Source organism: Hemitrygon akajei, chromosome 24 (genome assembly GCF_048418815.1).
Source record: "Hemitrygon akajei chromosome 24, sHemAka1.3, whole genome shotgun sequence".
Classification (NCBI taxonomy): Eukaryota; Metazoa; Chordata; class Chondrichthyes; order Myliobatiformes; family Dasyatidae; genus Hemitrygon; species Hemitrygon akajei.
This window is the reverse complement of record NC_133147.1, coordinates 37,863,557-37,877,554: the sequence shown is the minus strand read 5'-3', so window position 1 is coordinate 37,877,554 and position 13,998 is coordinate 37,863,557. Positions and strand designations below refer to the sequence as shown.

Below are 13,998 nucleotides of genomic sequence, written 5' to 3'. Positions count from 1 at the left end.
ACTCTGTGTCTGACCCCGGGAGTGTGTGATGGGACGGTGTGGAGGGAGCTTCACTCTGTATCAGACCCCGGGAGTGTGTGATGGGACGGTGTGGAGAGAGATTTTCTCTGTGTCTGACCCCGGGAGTGTGTGCTGGGACAGTGTGGAGGGAGATTCACTCTGTGTCTGACCCCGGGAGTGTGTGATGGGACGGTGTGGAGGGAGCTTCACTCTGTGTCTAACTCCCGGAGAGTGTGATGGGACGGTGTGGAGGGAGATTCACTCTGTATCTGACCCCGGGAGTGTGTGCTGGGACAGTGTGGAGGGAGATTCACTCTGTGTCTGACCCCGGGAGTGTGATGGGACGGTGTGGAGGGAGCTTCACTCTGTGTCTGACCCTGGGAGAGTGTGATGGGACGGTGTGGAGGGAGATTCACTCTGTGTCTGACCCCGGGAGTGTGTGATGGAACCTTGTGGACTGAGTTGTGTAGATCATATATTTCTTTCTTTTTCTCTCTGTCTCTCCGTTACCCTCTTTCCCTGTCTCCTTCCCATTCCCTTTGCCCTTCTGCTCTTTCCCCTCACTCTCCCTCCCCTTTCTTTTCCCCCAAAGCCCCTCACTACCCTATACGACCTCACACTCACCTGAAGGTGGGAACACCCCCTCTCCCCAGTCTCTGTCCCACTGCACAGGGGTGATCACAGGGTGAATTTCACAACAAAACACTCTCATTTTCAAACTTATGTTTACATCATTTTTCAGCCCATATCTCCCCGTCCTCAATATCAAGGTCCGTCAGTCCCAAACCAGAGGGGATTTAACTCACCGGTAAGTACAGAGTCTCATTCTCTGTCTGACCCCGGGAGTGTATGATGGGACGGTGTAGAGGGAGATTCACTCTGTGTCTGACACCGGGAGTGTGTGATGGGACGGTGTGGAGGGAGATTCACTCTGTGTCTGACCCCGGGAGTGTGTGATGGGATGGTGTGGAGGGGGTTTCACTCTGTGTCTGACCCCGGGAGTGTGTAATGGGACGGTGTGGAGGGAATTTCACTCTGTGTCTGACCCCGGGAGTGTGTGATGGGACGGTGTGGAGGGAGATTCACGGGAGTGTGTGATGGGACAGTGTGGAGGGAGTTTCACTCTGTGTCTGGCCCCGAGAGTGTGTGATGGGACAGTGTGGAGGGAGATTCACTCTGTGTCTGACCCCGGGAGTGTGCGATGGGACGGTGTGGAGTGAGATTCACTCTGTGTCTGACCCCGGGAGTGTGTGATGGGACGGTGTGGAGGGAGATTCACTCTGTGTCTGACCCCGGGAGTGTGTGATGGGACGGTGTGGAGGGAGATGATGCAGTCTGTAAATCAACACTCTCTCTGTTGTTCTCTCTCTCCCTCCTTTCCCCTCTCCGTCCCTCCCTCTCTCCCTCTCCCACCACCTCTCACTCCCTCTCATATCCCCGCTCTCCTTCCCCAAAGCCCCTCACTACCCTACACTTCACCTTACACTCACCTGAAGGTGGGAACCCCCCCCTCTCCCCAGTCTCTGTCCCACTGCACAGGGGTGATCACAGGGTGAATTTCACAATGAAACCACTCTCATTTTCAAACTTATGTTTACATCATTTTTCAGCCCATATCCCCCCGTCCTCAGGATCCGTCAGTCCCAAACCAGAAGGGATTTTTCTCACCGGTAAGTACAGAGTCTCACTCTGTGTCTGACCCCGGGAGTGTGTGATGGGACGGTGTGGAGGGAGCTTCACTCTGTGTCTGACCCCGAGAGTGTGTGATGGAACAGTGTGGAGGGAGATTGTGTCTGACCCCAGGAGTGTGTGATGGGACGGTCTGGAGGGAGCTTCACTCTGTTTCTGACCCTGGGAGTGTGTGATGGGACGGTGTGGAGGGAGATTCACTCTGTGTCTGACCCCGGGAGTGTGTGATGGGATGGTGTGGAGGGAGATTCACTCTGTGTCTGACCCTGTGAGTGTGTGATGGGACGGTGTGGAGGGAGCTTCACTCTGTGACTGACCCCGGGAGTGTGTGATGGGACGGTGTGGAGGGAGATTCACACTGTGTCTGACCCCGGGAGTGTGTGATGGGACGGTGTGGAGGGAGATTCACTCTGTGTCTGACCCCGGGAGTGTGTGATGGGACGGTGTGGAGGGAGATTCACTCTGTGTCTGACCCCGGGAGTGTGTGATGGGATGGTGTGGAGGGAGATTCATTCTGTGTCTGACCTCGGGAGTGTGTGATGGGACGGTGTGGAGGGAGATTCACTCTGTGTCTGACCCCGGGAGTGTGTGATGGGACGGTGTGGAGGGAGTTTCACTCTGTGTCTGACCCCGGGAGTGTGTGATGGGACGGTGTGGAGGGAGAATCACTCTGTGTCTGATCCCGGGAGTGTGCGATGGGACGGTGTGAAGGGGTTTACTCTGTGTCTGACCCCGGGAGTGTGTGATGGGACGGTGTGGAGGGAGAATCACTCTGTGTCTGATCCCGGGAGTGTGCGATGGGACGGTGTGAAGGGGTTTACTCTGTGTCTGACCCCGGGAGTGTGTGATGGGACGGTGTGGAGGGAGAATCACTCTGTGTCTGATCCCGGGAGTGTGCGATGGGACGGTGTGAAGGGGTTTACTCTGTGTCTGACCCCGGGAGTGTGTGATGGGACGGTGTGGAGGGAGATTCACTCTGTGTCTGACCCCGGGAGTGTGTGATGGGATGGTGTGGAGGGAGATTCATTCTGTGTCTGACCTCGGGAGTGTGTGATGGGACGGTGTGGAGGGAGATTCACTCTGTGTCTGACCCCGGGAGTGTGTGATGGGACGGTGTGGAGGGAGTTTCACTCTGTGTCTGACCCCGGGAGTGTGTGATGGGACGGTGTGGAGGGAGAATCACTCTGTGTCTGATCCCGGGAGTGTGCGATGGGACGGTGTGAAGGGGTTTACTCTGTGTCTGACCCCGGGAGTGTGTGATGGGACGGTGTGGAGGGAGATTCACTCTGTGTCTGACCCCGGGAGTGTGTGATGGGACGGTGTGGAGGGAGGTTCACTCTGTGTCTGACCCCGGGAGTGTGTGATGGGACGGTGTGGAGGGAGATTCACTCTGTGTCTGACCCCTTTTTTTTTATTACAAAATCCTTTATTACAAATATCGGTGCTATACAATATATACAAAACAGTGGCAAACACAATTACTTCACTACAAATAGACAATAGACATTACACCAAAATGTTGCCATCTCTATCCACGATGGCATTTACACCCCGCGGAGCCCAACAGTCTCGAAACTCCTCTAAGGTCGCCGTGGACTGCGCGTGCTCTTTTTCAATATTTACCCGGGCACGAACATACCCTCTAAACATTGCCGGGCAGTCTGTCCGGGGAGATCCTCCCGCCACCTGTTTCCAAGACCCTCGGATGGCGGATTTCGCCAGCCCCAGGAGCAAGTTGACTAGGACATCCTCATCCCTCCATGCCCCCTTCCTTACTGGATGACCATATATAAATAGGTTGGGGCTAAAATGCAGCCAGAAGGCGAGAAGCAGCCCACGCAAATACGCAAAAAGAGGCTGCAGCCTCGCACACTCCATGTACATGTGATAGACGGTCTCCTCCAGCCCGCAGAAGTGGCATGCGGGTGGGAGATCCATGTACAAACTGAAGAACTTATTGCAGGGCACCGCTCTATGCAGCACCCTCCAGCCGAGATCCCCCAGGTGCATGGGAAGAACCCCCTCGTAAAGGGACTTCCAGTGGGGACTCTCCTCACCTCCGGGTGGAAAGACTGACCGCCATGGTGTGTCGGGATGGTGGACAAGGGCAAGGAAGTGGAGGGTGTGGAGCAGCAGCCCATACAAATACCTCCTACTTGCATCCCTGAATGGGACTGTGGGTATCGATGAGAGACGACTCAAGTTGTGTGGACACGGCTCCCGGAGAAGATTGCGGGGTCTGGGCCCGACAAGCAGCTCGGCCTGAGTCGGTCCACACAACTGAGCTGCACCGACATCCACTGAGGTAGGTCAAGGGTCGGCCAGGACCCCGCCCTCCGCCAGAGGAGGGGATTCCCGGCCTGAGGCGACCATGTTCCAGACTCTCAGTAGGTCCTGATAGAAGCCGGGCAGACTCCGCAAAGCAGTACGGCTGACGCCCGCCGGTGGTAGCCGCATCTCTTCGTGAAGACAGCAGCCCCTCCGGAGGAAGAAAGTCGCCAACACGTGCCACCTGGGAGGGTGCTCGGCGTCCAGGAATCTCTGCAGAGTCCTGAGGCGGAGAGCTGCCAGTCATGTACGAACACACACCAGCGACTGTCCGCCCTCTCCCACTGGGAGACTCAAGACCGCTGCAGAGACCCAGTGTTTCCTGTTGCCCCAGAAGAAGTCCACTAACTTCCTCTGCATTCTCGCAACAAATGGGGCAGGAGGAGCCAAGGTGACCATCCGATACCACAACATGGAGGCCACCAGCTGGTTTATGACCACCACCCTGCCTCGATAGGAAAGCACCCTGAGAAGGCCTGACCATCGCCCCAGCCGGGCCATGACTTTCGTCTCCAGGTCCTGCCAGTTCGCCAGCCAGGTCTCCCCAGAAGGACTCAGGTAGACTCCCAGATAGAGGAGACATCTGGTGTTCCACTCAAAAGCTCTCATCTCCTCTGGCAGGGAGTCCACCTGCCACTGACCCACCAAGAGTCCGGAACATTTCGCCCAGTTGATCCTAGCGGAGGATGCTGCCGAGAAAACTTCTTGGCACTCGCGCATCCTCCGCAGGTCACTGGGATCTGTCATCATGAGGAGTACATCATCAGCGTAGGCCGAGAGGACGACCTCCATGTCCGGTTCACGCAGAACCAGACCCGTCAGCCTTCGCCGTAGGAGGCTTAGGAATGGCTCGACACAGATCGTGTACAATTGACCGGACATGGGGCATCCCTGACGTATTCCTCTCCTGAAGGGAATGGGCGCTGCCAGTGATCCATTGACCTTAACAAGGCACTCAGCGGCAGAGTATAGGAGTCGAACTCGGGCCACAAAGTGTGGTCCGAGCCCAAAGGCCTGCAGAGTGCCCACCAGGAAACTGTGGTCTACCCAGTCAAACGCCTTCTCCTGGTCAAGAGAGAGAAACGCTGCCCGGGACCCAGTCTCCTGCTGCAGGTGGATCAGGTCCCGTACTAGGTGGACGTTGTCCTGGATGGAGCGGCCCGGGACCGTGTAAGATTGGTCAGGGTGAATCACCTGTCTCAGTACTGAACCAAGACGGTTGGCCATTGCCCGGGCGAAGATCTTGTAGTCCGCGCACAAGAGGGAGACCGAGCGCCAGTTCTTTAGCAGGCGAAGGTCTCCCTTCTTGGGCAGCAGGACTACAACAGCTCTCCGCCATGAGAGGGGCATTTCCCCGGTGGCTAGGCTCTCCCCTAGAACAAGGCTGTAATCGACCCCCAGGACATCCCAAAAAGCCTGATAAAACTCTACATTCAGACCATCTAAGCCAGGGGATTTACCCCTCTGGAGTTGCCGAAGGGCAGTAGACAGCTCCTCCCGAGTCAGGGGAGCGTCCAGACGCGCTGCGTCTTCTGGGCTGACCTTTGCTAAATCTTCCCAGACCTCACTGCACGCCCCTGCATTTGACGGATCTGGTGAGAATAAGGACCGATAGAAAGTGCGGACTTCTTTGATAATTTCATCAGGATCCGTGATGGAGGAGCCATCAGCAGCCAGTAGCTCCACCAGCTGCTTTTGAACTCCCCGCCATTTCTCCAACCAGTAGAAGAAGGGTGAGCCGCGGTCCAAATCTTGCAGCATTTGGATCCGCGACCTCACATATGCACCTCGGGACTGCTGAAGCTGCAGATGCCTGAGTGCGTTCTTCTTCTCCTGGTATTCCTGCCACATTTGATGGTCTCCACCGGTCGGACCAAGACGGGACTCTAGGTCAAGCAATGCTCTCTCAAGCCGCTCAATCTCAGAGCCCCGCCTCTTTGTCGACCCCCTAGTGTACTCCCGACATAAAAACCGGATGTGGGCCTTGCCCACATCCCACCACAGCCGTAGGGAGCTGAACTCTCTCCGTCTCTCTCTCCAGGTGGCCCAGAACGCTCGGAATGAATCCCGGAATCGGCTCTCCTCCAACAGCCGGTTGTTAAAGTGCCAATACCCGGATCCCACCCGAGGGTGCAGAGGAGTAAATTCCATGCACACAAGGTGATGATCCGAGCACGACATCGGCCGCATGGAGGACGCCGACACGCGGGAGACATAAGCCCGAGAGATATACAGGCGGTCTATCCGGGAACCTCCCTCTCTAGATCTTCTGGAGAAGGCGCTAGAGTCGGGGTGAAGATTCCGCCAGCTGTCCACCAAGTCAAAGGAGCTGACTAGCTCCTTTAACTTTTTCGCCGATGCTGGGTCGCGTTGGAGGCCCGAGTGGTCCTCCACCTCGAGGGTACAGTTGAAGTCTCCCCCGAGGATGACGCAGTCCCCAGGATCGATGGAACTCAGCAAGGTGGACAGCTGACAGAATAGGCGCGTCTGCATCACCCCGCGCCTCGGAGCATACATGTTGATAAAATGAAGCGGTACTCCATCCAGGTGCACAGCCAGGTGGAGCAGACGGCCGGGCACAACATCTTGGACTCCTACAATTTCTGGCCGGAAGGTTGGGGCCAACAGGATCGCCACCCCACTAGAGTTGGAGCTGAGGTGACTCATGTAGACCCCGCCCTGCCACTCCAGGAGCCAAGCGGACTCGTCCCCCGGGGTGGTATGGGTTTCCTGCAGGAAACTCACCGCGTATCTCCCATCTCTGAGGACTGAGAGATTGTTATATCTGCGGAGAGAGCCCCTGCTACCATTTACATTAAGACTAGCTATGGTAAGTTTCATGTCAGGAGCACACTAGGCCTCAGCACCAGTACCCTTCCCACTGAGAGCGGAGGCACCCTCAACCACACTATCCCGAAGAAAACCAAGAATATTCTTTGCTTTCTGGGCCCGACTGCTGCCATTGCTACCCTGTGACCCACCATCTCCCGAAGGAGCGAGGCTGCTTTTCACCCTGATGTCCCTCACCAGGTCATCCAGGAAGGATTTCAGCTGCTGTCTGTCATTCCCCGACACAACATTCCTCTTCCTCTTCCCCTTCCGTCTTGGAATAACTCGCAGGGACTTCACCAGCCTCGGCATGCTAGGCCAGCGAAGCGAGGCTAGTTTAGGCCGATGCTTTGCACCCACAGAGGAGTGAATGAACTCTCTGATCTCCTCCACAGGTATCAATGGGGTTTTTTCAGGAGGGGTGAGGATGTCCATTGTCTCACTATCAATAGAATCTCCCTCCAACCCCTCACTGCAGACAGATCCCCCATCTTCCTCCTCATGTGGTGTATAAGGTGACTGCCCCTGTAACCCAGACTGCACAGCGGGTACCTCCCTCATATCTTCCCGCTCCACCGTCGCATCAGTCTTATCCACAGTTGCGACGATGGAGGGAAAGTCCCCAGGGACTCCCTGCAGGCCATTAGTTGATGGGGTCGGCATGCAGGGTATATCACCCTCCACAGGAGACAGGCATGAAGGGGACCCCAGCAGCTCTGGTCCAATGGATTCACCGGCTGCCTGATGCTGACAGTGAGAGAGCCTGGTCTCCTCTCCGCTTGTCCTATTTAATACATTTGCTAAGTCCTGGGTGGAGGGCTCCAGGTCTGTTTTAGTTGTGCAAACAGGCCCAGCACTAGCTTCCTGCACAACCACACCACCCACCACAGGACTGGTGGCTACATCCGGGGATTCAGGGTTAGACACAACTTCCACCCGGATTCCCACCCCTTTCTGGGATTCCCCCGCATCTACATTCTCTGCCCTCTTGGGGGAACATTCCCTTCTCCTCTTCAAGCCGGAGGAGCACACAGGTGCGGGATTCACCGATGGAGCGTTACTCTCCGCTTCCATCACCCCGTCCGACTGTGCACTTCCCCGAGCCTCCCGCTCCACTTTAGGGCAAATGGGCGTGAGCTCTGCGGTCTCGGGGGCCGACTTCTTCATGTGTTTGGATTTCTTCCTCGCTTTCTTTCCCCGCACAAGCTCCACCCCATCCCTCACCTGAACCTCCCTGCACGTAGCCTCAGGAACAGTCGCCTGAACCACAGGGGTAGGAGCAGAGACTGGAACAGACGTAGGAACAGGGACAGGGTTAGAGACAGGGTCAGGGGCAGGAGCAGGGGCCGGCATAGGTGTAGGGGCAGAGTTAGCTGGGGCACTAGTTCCCAAAGTGGACTCCCTGGGTTTTCGGGTGTTCAGACAATCCCTCCGAAAGTGCCCCACCTCCCCGCACGCATGGCACCGTGGGCGCTCAGAGCTCCAATACACCTGATAATCTACCCCCTCGTGCCGGACAGTAAACCGGCCCTCAACTTCGTCCTCCTTTTCCAGTTTCATGAATACCTGTCGCCGGAAAGAGATTATGGTACGGAGGGTGCGTCTCCTGAACTTGTGCCTGATGGCAGTTATTTCTGACCGTACTTGCCCCAAACGGGCTAGTGCGGGAAGCAGGTCCTCGTTGGGGATGAAAGGCTGTACGTGGCTGAGGACGATGCGTTGTGTGGGAGCTGTCACCAGCTCCATCTGTAAAAAGATGTTCTCCACCGTGATCCCTCTACTGAGGGCCCGATGCACCAACTCATCATTCCTCAGGTAAAACACCGCCTTCTCGAACTCTTTCTCAGCGGCTAAAACACCATCTCTCCCCAACAAGTCCTCCATAGCCTCCGCGCACTTCTCCAGGGTAGTTCCAGTTCGCAAAATACATTAGATAGATAGATAGATAGATAGATACTTTATTCATCCCCATGGGGAAATTCAACTTTTTTCCAATGTCCCATACACTTGTTGTAGCAGAACTAATTACATACAATACTTAACTCAGTAAAAAATATGATATGCATCTAAATCACTATCTCAAAAAGCATTAATAATAGCTTTTAAAAAGTTCTTAAGTCCTGGCGGTAGAATTGTAAAGCCTAATGGCATTGGGGAGTATTGACCTCTTCATCCTGTCTGAGGAGCATTGCATCGATAGTAACCTGTCGCTGAAACTGCTTCTCTGTCTCTGGATGGTGCTATGTAGAGGATGTTCAGAGTTATCCATAATTGACCGTAGCCTACTCAGCACCCTTCGCTCAGCTACCGATGTTAAACTCTCCAGTACTTTGCCCACGACAGAGCCCGCCTTCCTTACCAGCTTATTAAGACGTGAGGCGTCCCTCTTCTTAATGCTTCCAACCCAACATGCCACCACAAAGAAGAGGGCGCTCTCCACAACTGACCTATAGAACATCTTCAGCATCTCACTACAGACATTGAATGACGCCAACCTTCTTAGGAAGTACAGTCGACTCTGTGCCTTCCTGCACAAGGTATCTGTGTTGGCAGTCCAGTCTAGCTTCTCGTCTAACTGTACTCCCAGATACTTGTAGGTCTTAACCTGCTCCACACATTCTCCATTAATGATCACTGGCTCCATATGAGGCCTAGATCTCCTAAAGTCCACCACCATCTCCTTGGTCTTGGTGATATTGAGACGCAGGTAGTTTGAGTTGCACCATATCACAAAGTCCTGTATCAGTTTCCTATACTCCTCCTCCTGTCCATTCCTGACACACCCCACTATGGCCGTGTCATCAGCGAACTTCTGCACATGGCAGGACTCCGAGTTATATAGGAAGTCTGATGTGTACAGGGTGAACAGGACCGGAGAGAGTACGGTTCCCTGCGGCGCCCCTGTGCTGCTGACCACCGTGTCAGACCTACAGTCTCCCCGCACCCCGCGTTCAACTTTCACCGACCGAAACAGGGCGTTGTCCGAGGCTGGAGAGGCAGCCGCCTTGGCATAACTCCCCGCAGGCCTGCGACTCCCTATAGACTGGTCCGGCATGTTGGTTCAATGTCCGAATCGAGAATGATACGGTGGTGCTGGTTATAAAGTCCTGGAGCGAGTTGAGTAACTGGCCGGAAAAGTTTGTACTCGACAGTACCTTGCTGGCTCAGTGCCAGAAATTCCAACGCCAGGAAAGGCTCCGTTAGTCCTGCAGAACTTCCAGGCCGTGAGAGGTCGAGACGTCTCAAACGATGTTTCGGCTCCTACACCGAACGGGAGTCATGACGATAGAGATGGAAGGAGGTTGTCCCGATGTCAGTGAGGGAACAACGGCGTTTGTCTCCGGTTTTTGGAGCGACCCGGCTTCCTGGCGAATTGCCGGCGGCCACAGCTGGGTGCTACGCAGTTCGAAGCTGTCAACGAACCCCATCCAAACTGGCAGAAAAACTCCAAACAAAGCTTCCACACTAAACCAGCCGCTCACTTAGATGTTCAAGAGACGTTTCAAACCAATTTCCAAGTAAATCACAACCTTCATTAAGCAGTTTTTCCTTGATTTCTCCCAGCGCAATCAGAACAGCTCCTCTCTGTGTCTGACCCCGGGAGTGTGTGATGGGACGGTGTGGAGGGAGCTTCACTCTGGGTCTGACCCCGGGAGTGTGTGATGGGACGGTGTGGAGGGGGTTTCACTCTGTGTCTGACCCCGGGAGTGTGTGATGGGACGGTGTGGAGGGAGCTTCACTCTGGGTCTGACCACGAGAGTATGTGATGGGACGGTGTGGTGGGAGATTCACTCTGTGTCTGACCCCGGGAGTGTGTGATGGGACGGTGTGGAGGGAGATTCACTCTGTGTCTGACCCCGGGAGTGTGTGATGGGACGGTGTGGAGGGAGCTTCACTCTGTGTCTGACCCCGGGAGTGTGTGATGGGACTGTGTGGAGGGAGTTTCACTCTGTGTCTGACCCCGGGAGTGTGTGATGGGATGGTGTGGAGGGAGCTTCACTCTGTGTCTGACCCCGGGAGTGTGTGATGGGACGGTGTGGGGGGAGTTTCACTCTGTGTCTGACCCCCGGAGTGTGTGTTGGGACGGTGTGGAGGGGGTTTCACTCTGTGTCTGACCCCGGGTGTGTGTGATGGGACGGTGTGGATGGAGCCCCTTCCACCTCCCCCACCCCTGTCCCCGTCACACTCTCCCCATACCCCTCCACCATTGACCTCCCCTCCCCTCCTCCCTCCCGTTCCCACTCTCCCGTCTCCCCATTCCCCTCTCCTCCTCTATCTGCCTCTAACTCCCCTGCCTCCCCTTTCTCTTCCCAAACCCCTCAGTACCATGCACTTTCTCTCACTCTCACCCAAAGGTCGGAACACCCCCTCTCCCCAGTCTCTGTCCCACTGCACAGGGGTGATCACCAGGTGAATTTCACAATGAAACCACTCTCATTTTCAAACTTATGTTCACATCATTTTTCAGCCCATATCTCCCCGTCATCAACATCAGGGTCCGTCACTCCCAAACCAGAGGGGATTGTTCTCACCGGTAAGTACAGAGTCTCACTCTCTGTCTGACCCCGGGAGTGTGTAATGGGACAGTGTGGAGGGAGTTTCACTCTGTGTCTGACCCCGGGAGTGTGTGATGGGATGGTGTGGAGGGAGTTTCACTCTGTGTCTGACCCCGGGAGTGTGCGATGGGACGGTGTGGAGGGAGTTTCACTCTGTGTCTGACCCCGGGAGTGTGTGATGGGACGGTGTGGAGGGAGATTCACTCTCTGTCTGACCCCGGGAGTGTGTGATGGGACAGTGGGGAGGGAGATTCACTCTGTGTCTGATCCCGGGAGTGTGTGATGGGACGGTGTGGAGGGAGATTCACTCTGTGTCTGACCCTGGGAGTGTGTGATGGGACAGTGGGGAGGGAGATTCAATCTGTGTCTGACCCCGGGAGTGTGTGTTGGGACGGTGTGGAGGGAGATTCACTCTGTGTCTGACCCTGGGAGTGTGTGATGGGACAGTGGGGAGGGAGATTCACTCTGTGTCTGGCCCCGGGAGTGTGTGATGGGACGGTGTGGAGGGAGATTCAGTCTGTGTCTGACCCTGGGAGTGTGTGATGGGACAGTGGGGAGGGAGATTCACTCTGTGTCTGACCCCGGGAGTGTGTGATGGGACGGTGTGGAGGGAGATTCACTCTGTGTCTGACCCCGGGAGTGTGTGATGGGACAGTGGGGAGGGAGATTCACTCTGTGTCTGACCCCGGGAGTGTGTGATGGGACGGTGTGGAGGGAGATTCACTCTGTGTCTGACCCCGGGAGTGTGTGATGGGACAGTGGGGAGGGAGCTTCACTCTGTGTCTGACCCCGGGAGTGTGTGATGGGACAGTGGGGAGGGAGCTTCACTCTGTGTCTGACCCCGGGAGTGTGTGATGGGACGGTGTGGATGGAGCCCCTTCCACCTCCCCCACCCCTGTCCCCGTCACACTCTCCCCATACCCCTCCACCATTGACCTCCCCTCCCCTCCTCCCTCCCGTTCCCACTCTCCCGTCTCCCCATTCCCCTCTCCTCCTCTATCTGCCTCTAACTCCCCTGCCTCCCCTTTCTCTTCCCAACCCCCTCAGTACCATGCACTTTCTCTCACACTCATCCAAAGGTCGGAACACCCCCTCTCCCCAGTCTCTGTCCCACTGCACAGGGGTGATCACCAGGTGAATTTCACAATGAAACCACTCTCATTTTCAAACTTATGTTCACATCATTTTTCAGCCCATATCTCCCCGTCATCAACATCAGGGTCCGTCACTCCCAAACCAGAGGGGATTTAACTCACCGGTAAGTACAGAGTCTCACTCTCTGTCTGACCCCGGGAGTGTGTAATGGGACAGTGTGGAGGGAGTTTCACTCTGTGTCTGACCCCGGGAGTGTGTGATGGGATGGTGTGGAGGGAGTTTCACTCTGTGTCTGACCCCGGGAGTGTATGATGGGATGGTGTGGAGGGAGTTTCACTCTGTGTCTGACCCCGGGAGTGTGCGATGGGACGGTGTGGAGGGAGTTTCACTCTGTGTCTGACCCCGGGAGTGTGTGATGGGACGGTGTGGAGGGAGATTCACTCTGTGTCTGACCCCGGGAGTGTGTGATGGGACGGTGTGGAGGGAGATTCACTCTGTGTCTGACCCTGGGAGTGTGTGATGGGACGGTGTGGAGGGAGATTCACTCTGTGTCTGACCCAGGGAGTGTGTGATGGGACAGTGGGGAGGGAGATTCACTCTGTGTCTGACCCCGGGAGTGTGTGATGGGACGGTGTGGAGGGAGATTCACTCTGTGTCTGACCCTGGGAGTGTGTGATGGGACAGTGGGGAGGGAGATTCAATCTGTGTCTGACCCCGGGAGTGTGTGATGGGACGGTGTGGAGGGAGATTCACTCTGTGTCTGACCCCGGGAGTGTGTGATGGGACAGTGGGGAGGGAGCTTCACTCTGTGTCTGACCCCGGGAGTGTGTGATGGGACGGTGTGGATGGAGCCCCTTCCACCTCCCCCACCCCTGTCCCCGTCACACTCTCCCCATACCCCTCCACCATTGACCTCCCCTCCCCTCCTCTCTCCCGTTCCCACTCTCCCGTCTCCCCATTCCCCTCTCCTCCTCTATCTGCCTCTAACTCCCCTGCCTCCCCTTTCTCTTCCCAACCCCATCAGTACCATGCACTTTCTCTCACACTCATCCAAAGGTCGGAACACCCCCTCTCCCCAGTCTCTGTCCCACTGCACATGGGTGATCACCAGGTGAATTTCACAATGAAACCACTCTCATTTTCAAACTTATGTTCACATCATTTTTCAGCCCATATCTCCCCGTCATCCACATCAGGGTCCGTCACTCCCAAACCAGAGGGGATTTAACTCACCGGTAAGTACAGAGTCTCACTCTCTGTCTGACCCCGGGAGTGTGTGATGGGACAGTGTGGAGGGAGTTTCACTCTGTGTCTGACCCCGGGAGTGTACGATGGGATGGTTTGGAGGGAGTTTCACTCTGTGTCTGACCCCGGGAGTGTGCGATGGGACGGTGTGGAGGGAGATTCACTCTGTGTCTGACCCCGGGAGTGTGTGATGGGACAGTGGGGAGGGAGATTCAATCTGTGTCTGACCCCGGGAGTGTGTGATGGGACAGTGGGG

At 55.9% G+C, this 13,998-nt stretch overlaps 1 protein-coding gene across 14 annotated transcripts in view; it reads left to right on the top strand.

Moving 5' to 3' along the window:
* Positions 1-13,998, top strand: part of LOC140716017 (protein kinase C alpha type-like) — a 176,071-nt gene that overhangs the window by 21,753 nt on the left and 140,320 nt on the right. For 3 of the 14 annotated variants that reach the window (XM_073028665.1, XM_073028662.1, XM_073028659.1), the window contains 4 exons: positions 1,611-1,670; positions 11,315-11,380; positions 12,595-12,660; positions 13,667-13,732. The exons of 1 other annotated variant lie outside the window; for it this stretch is intronic. In XM_073028665.1, coding sequence (XP_072884766.1) covers positions 1,611-1,670; positions 11,315-11,380; positions 12,595-12,660; positions 13,667-13,732 — 258 coding nt within the window. Of the gene's footprint in view, positions 1-742; positions 809-1,610; positions 1,671-11,314; positions 11,381-12,594; positions 12,661-13,666; positions 13,733-13,998 lie in introns of all 14 variants that reach the window. 10 more of the 14 variants (XM_073028656.1, XM_073028655.1, XM_073028660.1 and 7 more) reach the window with 9 other exon arrangements.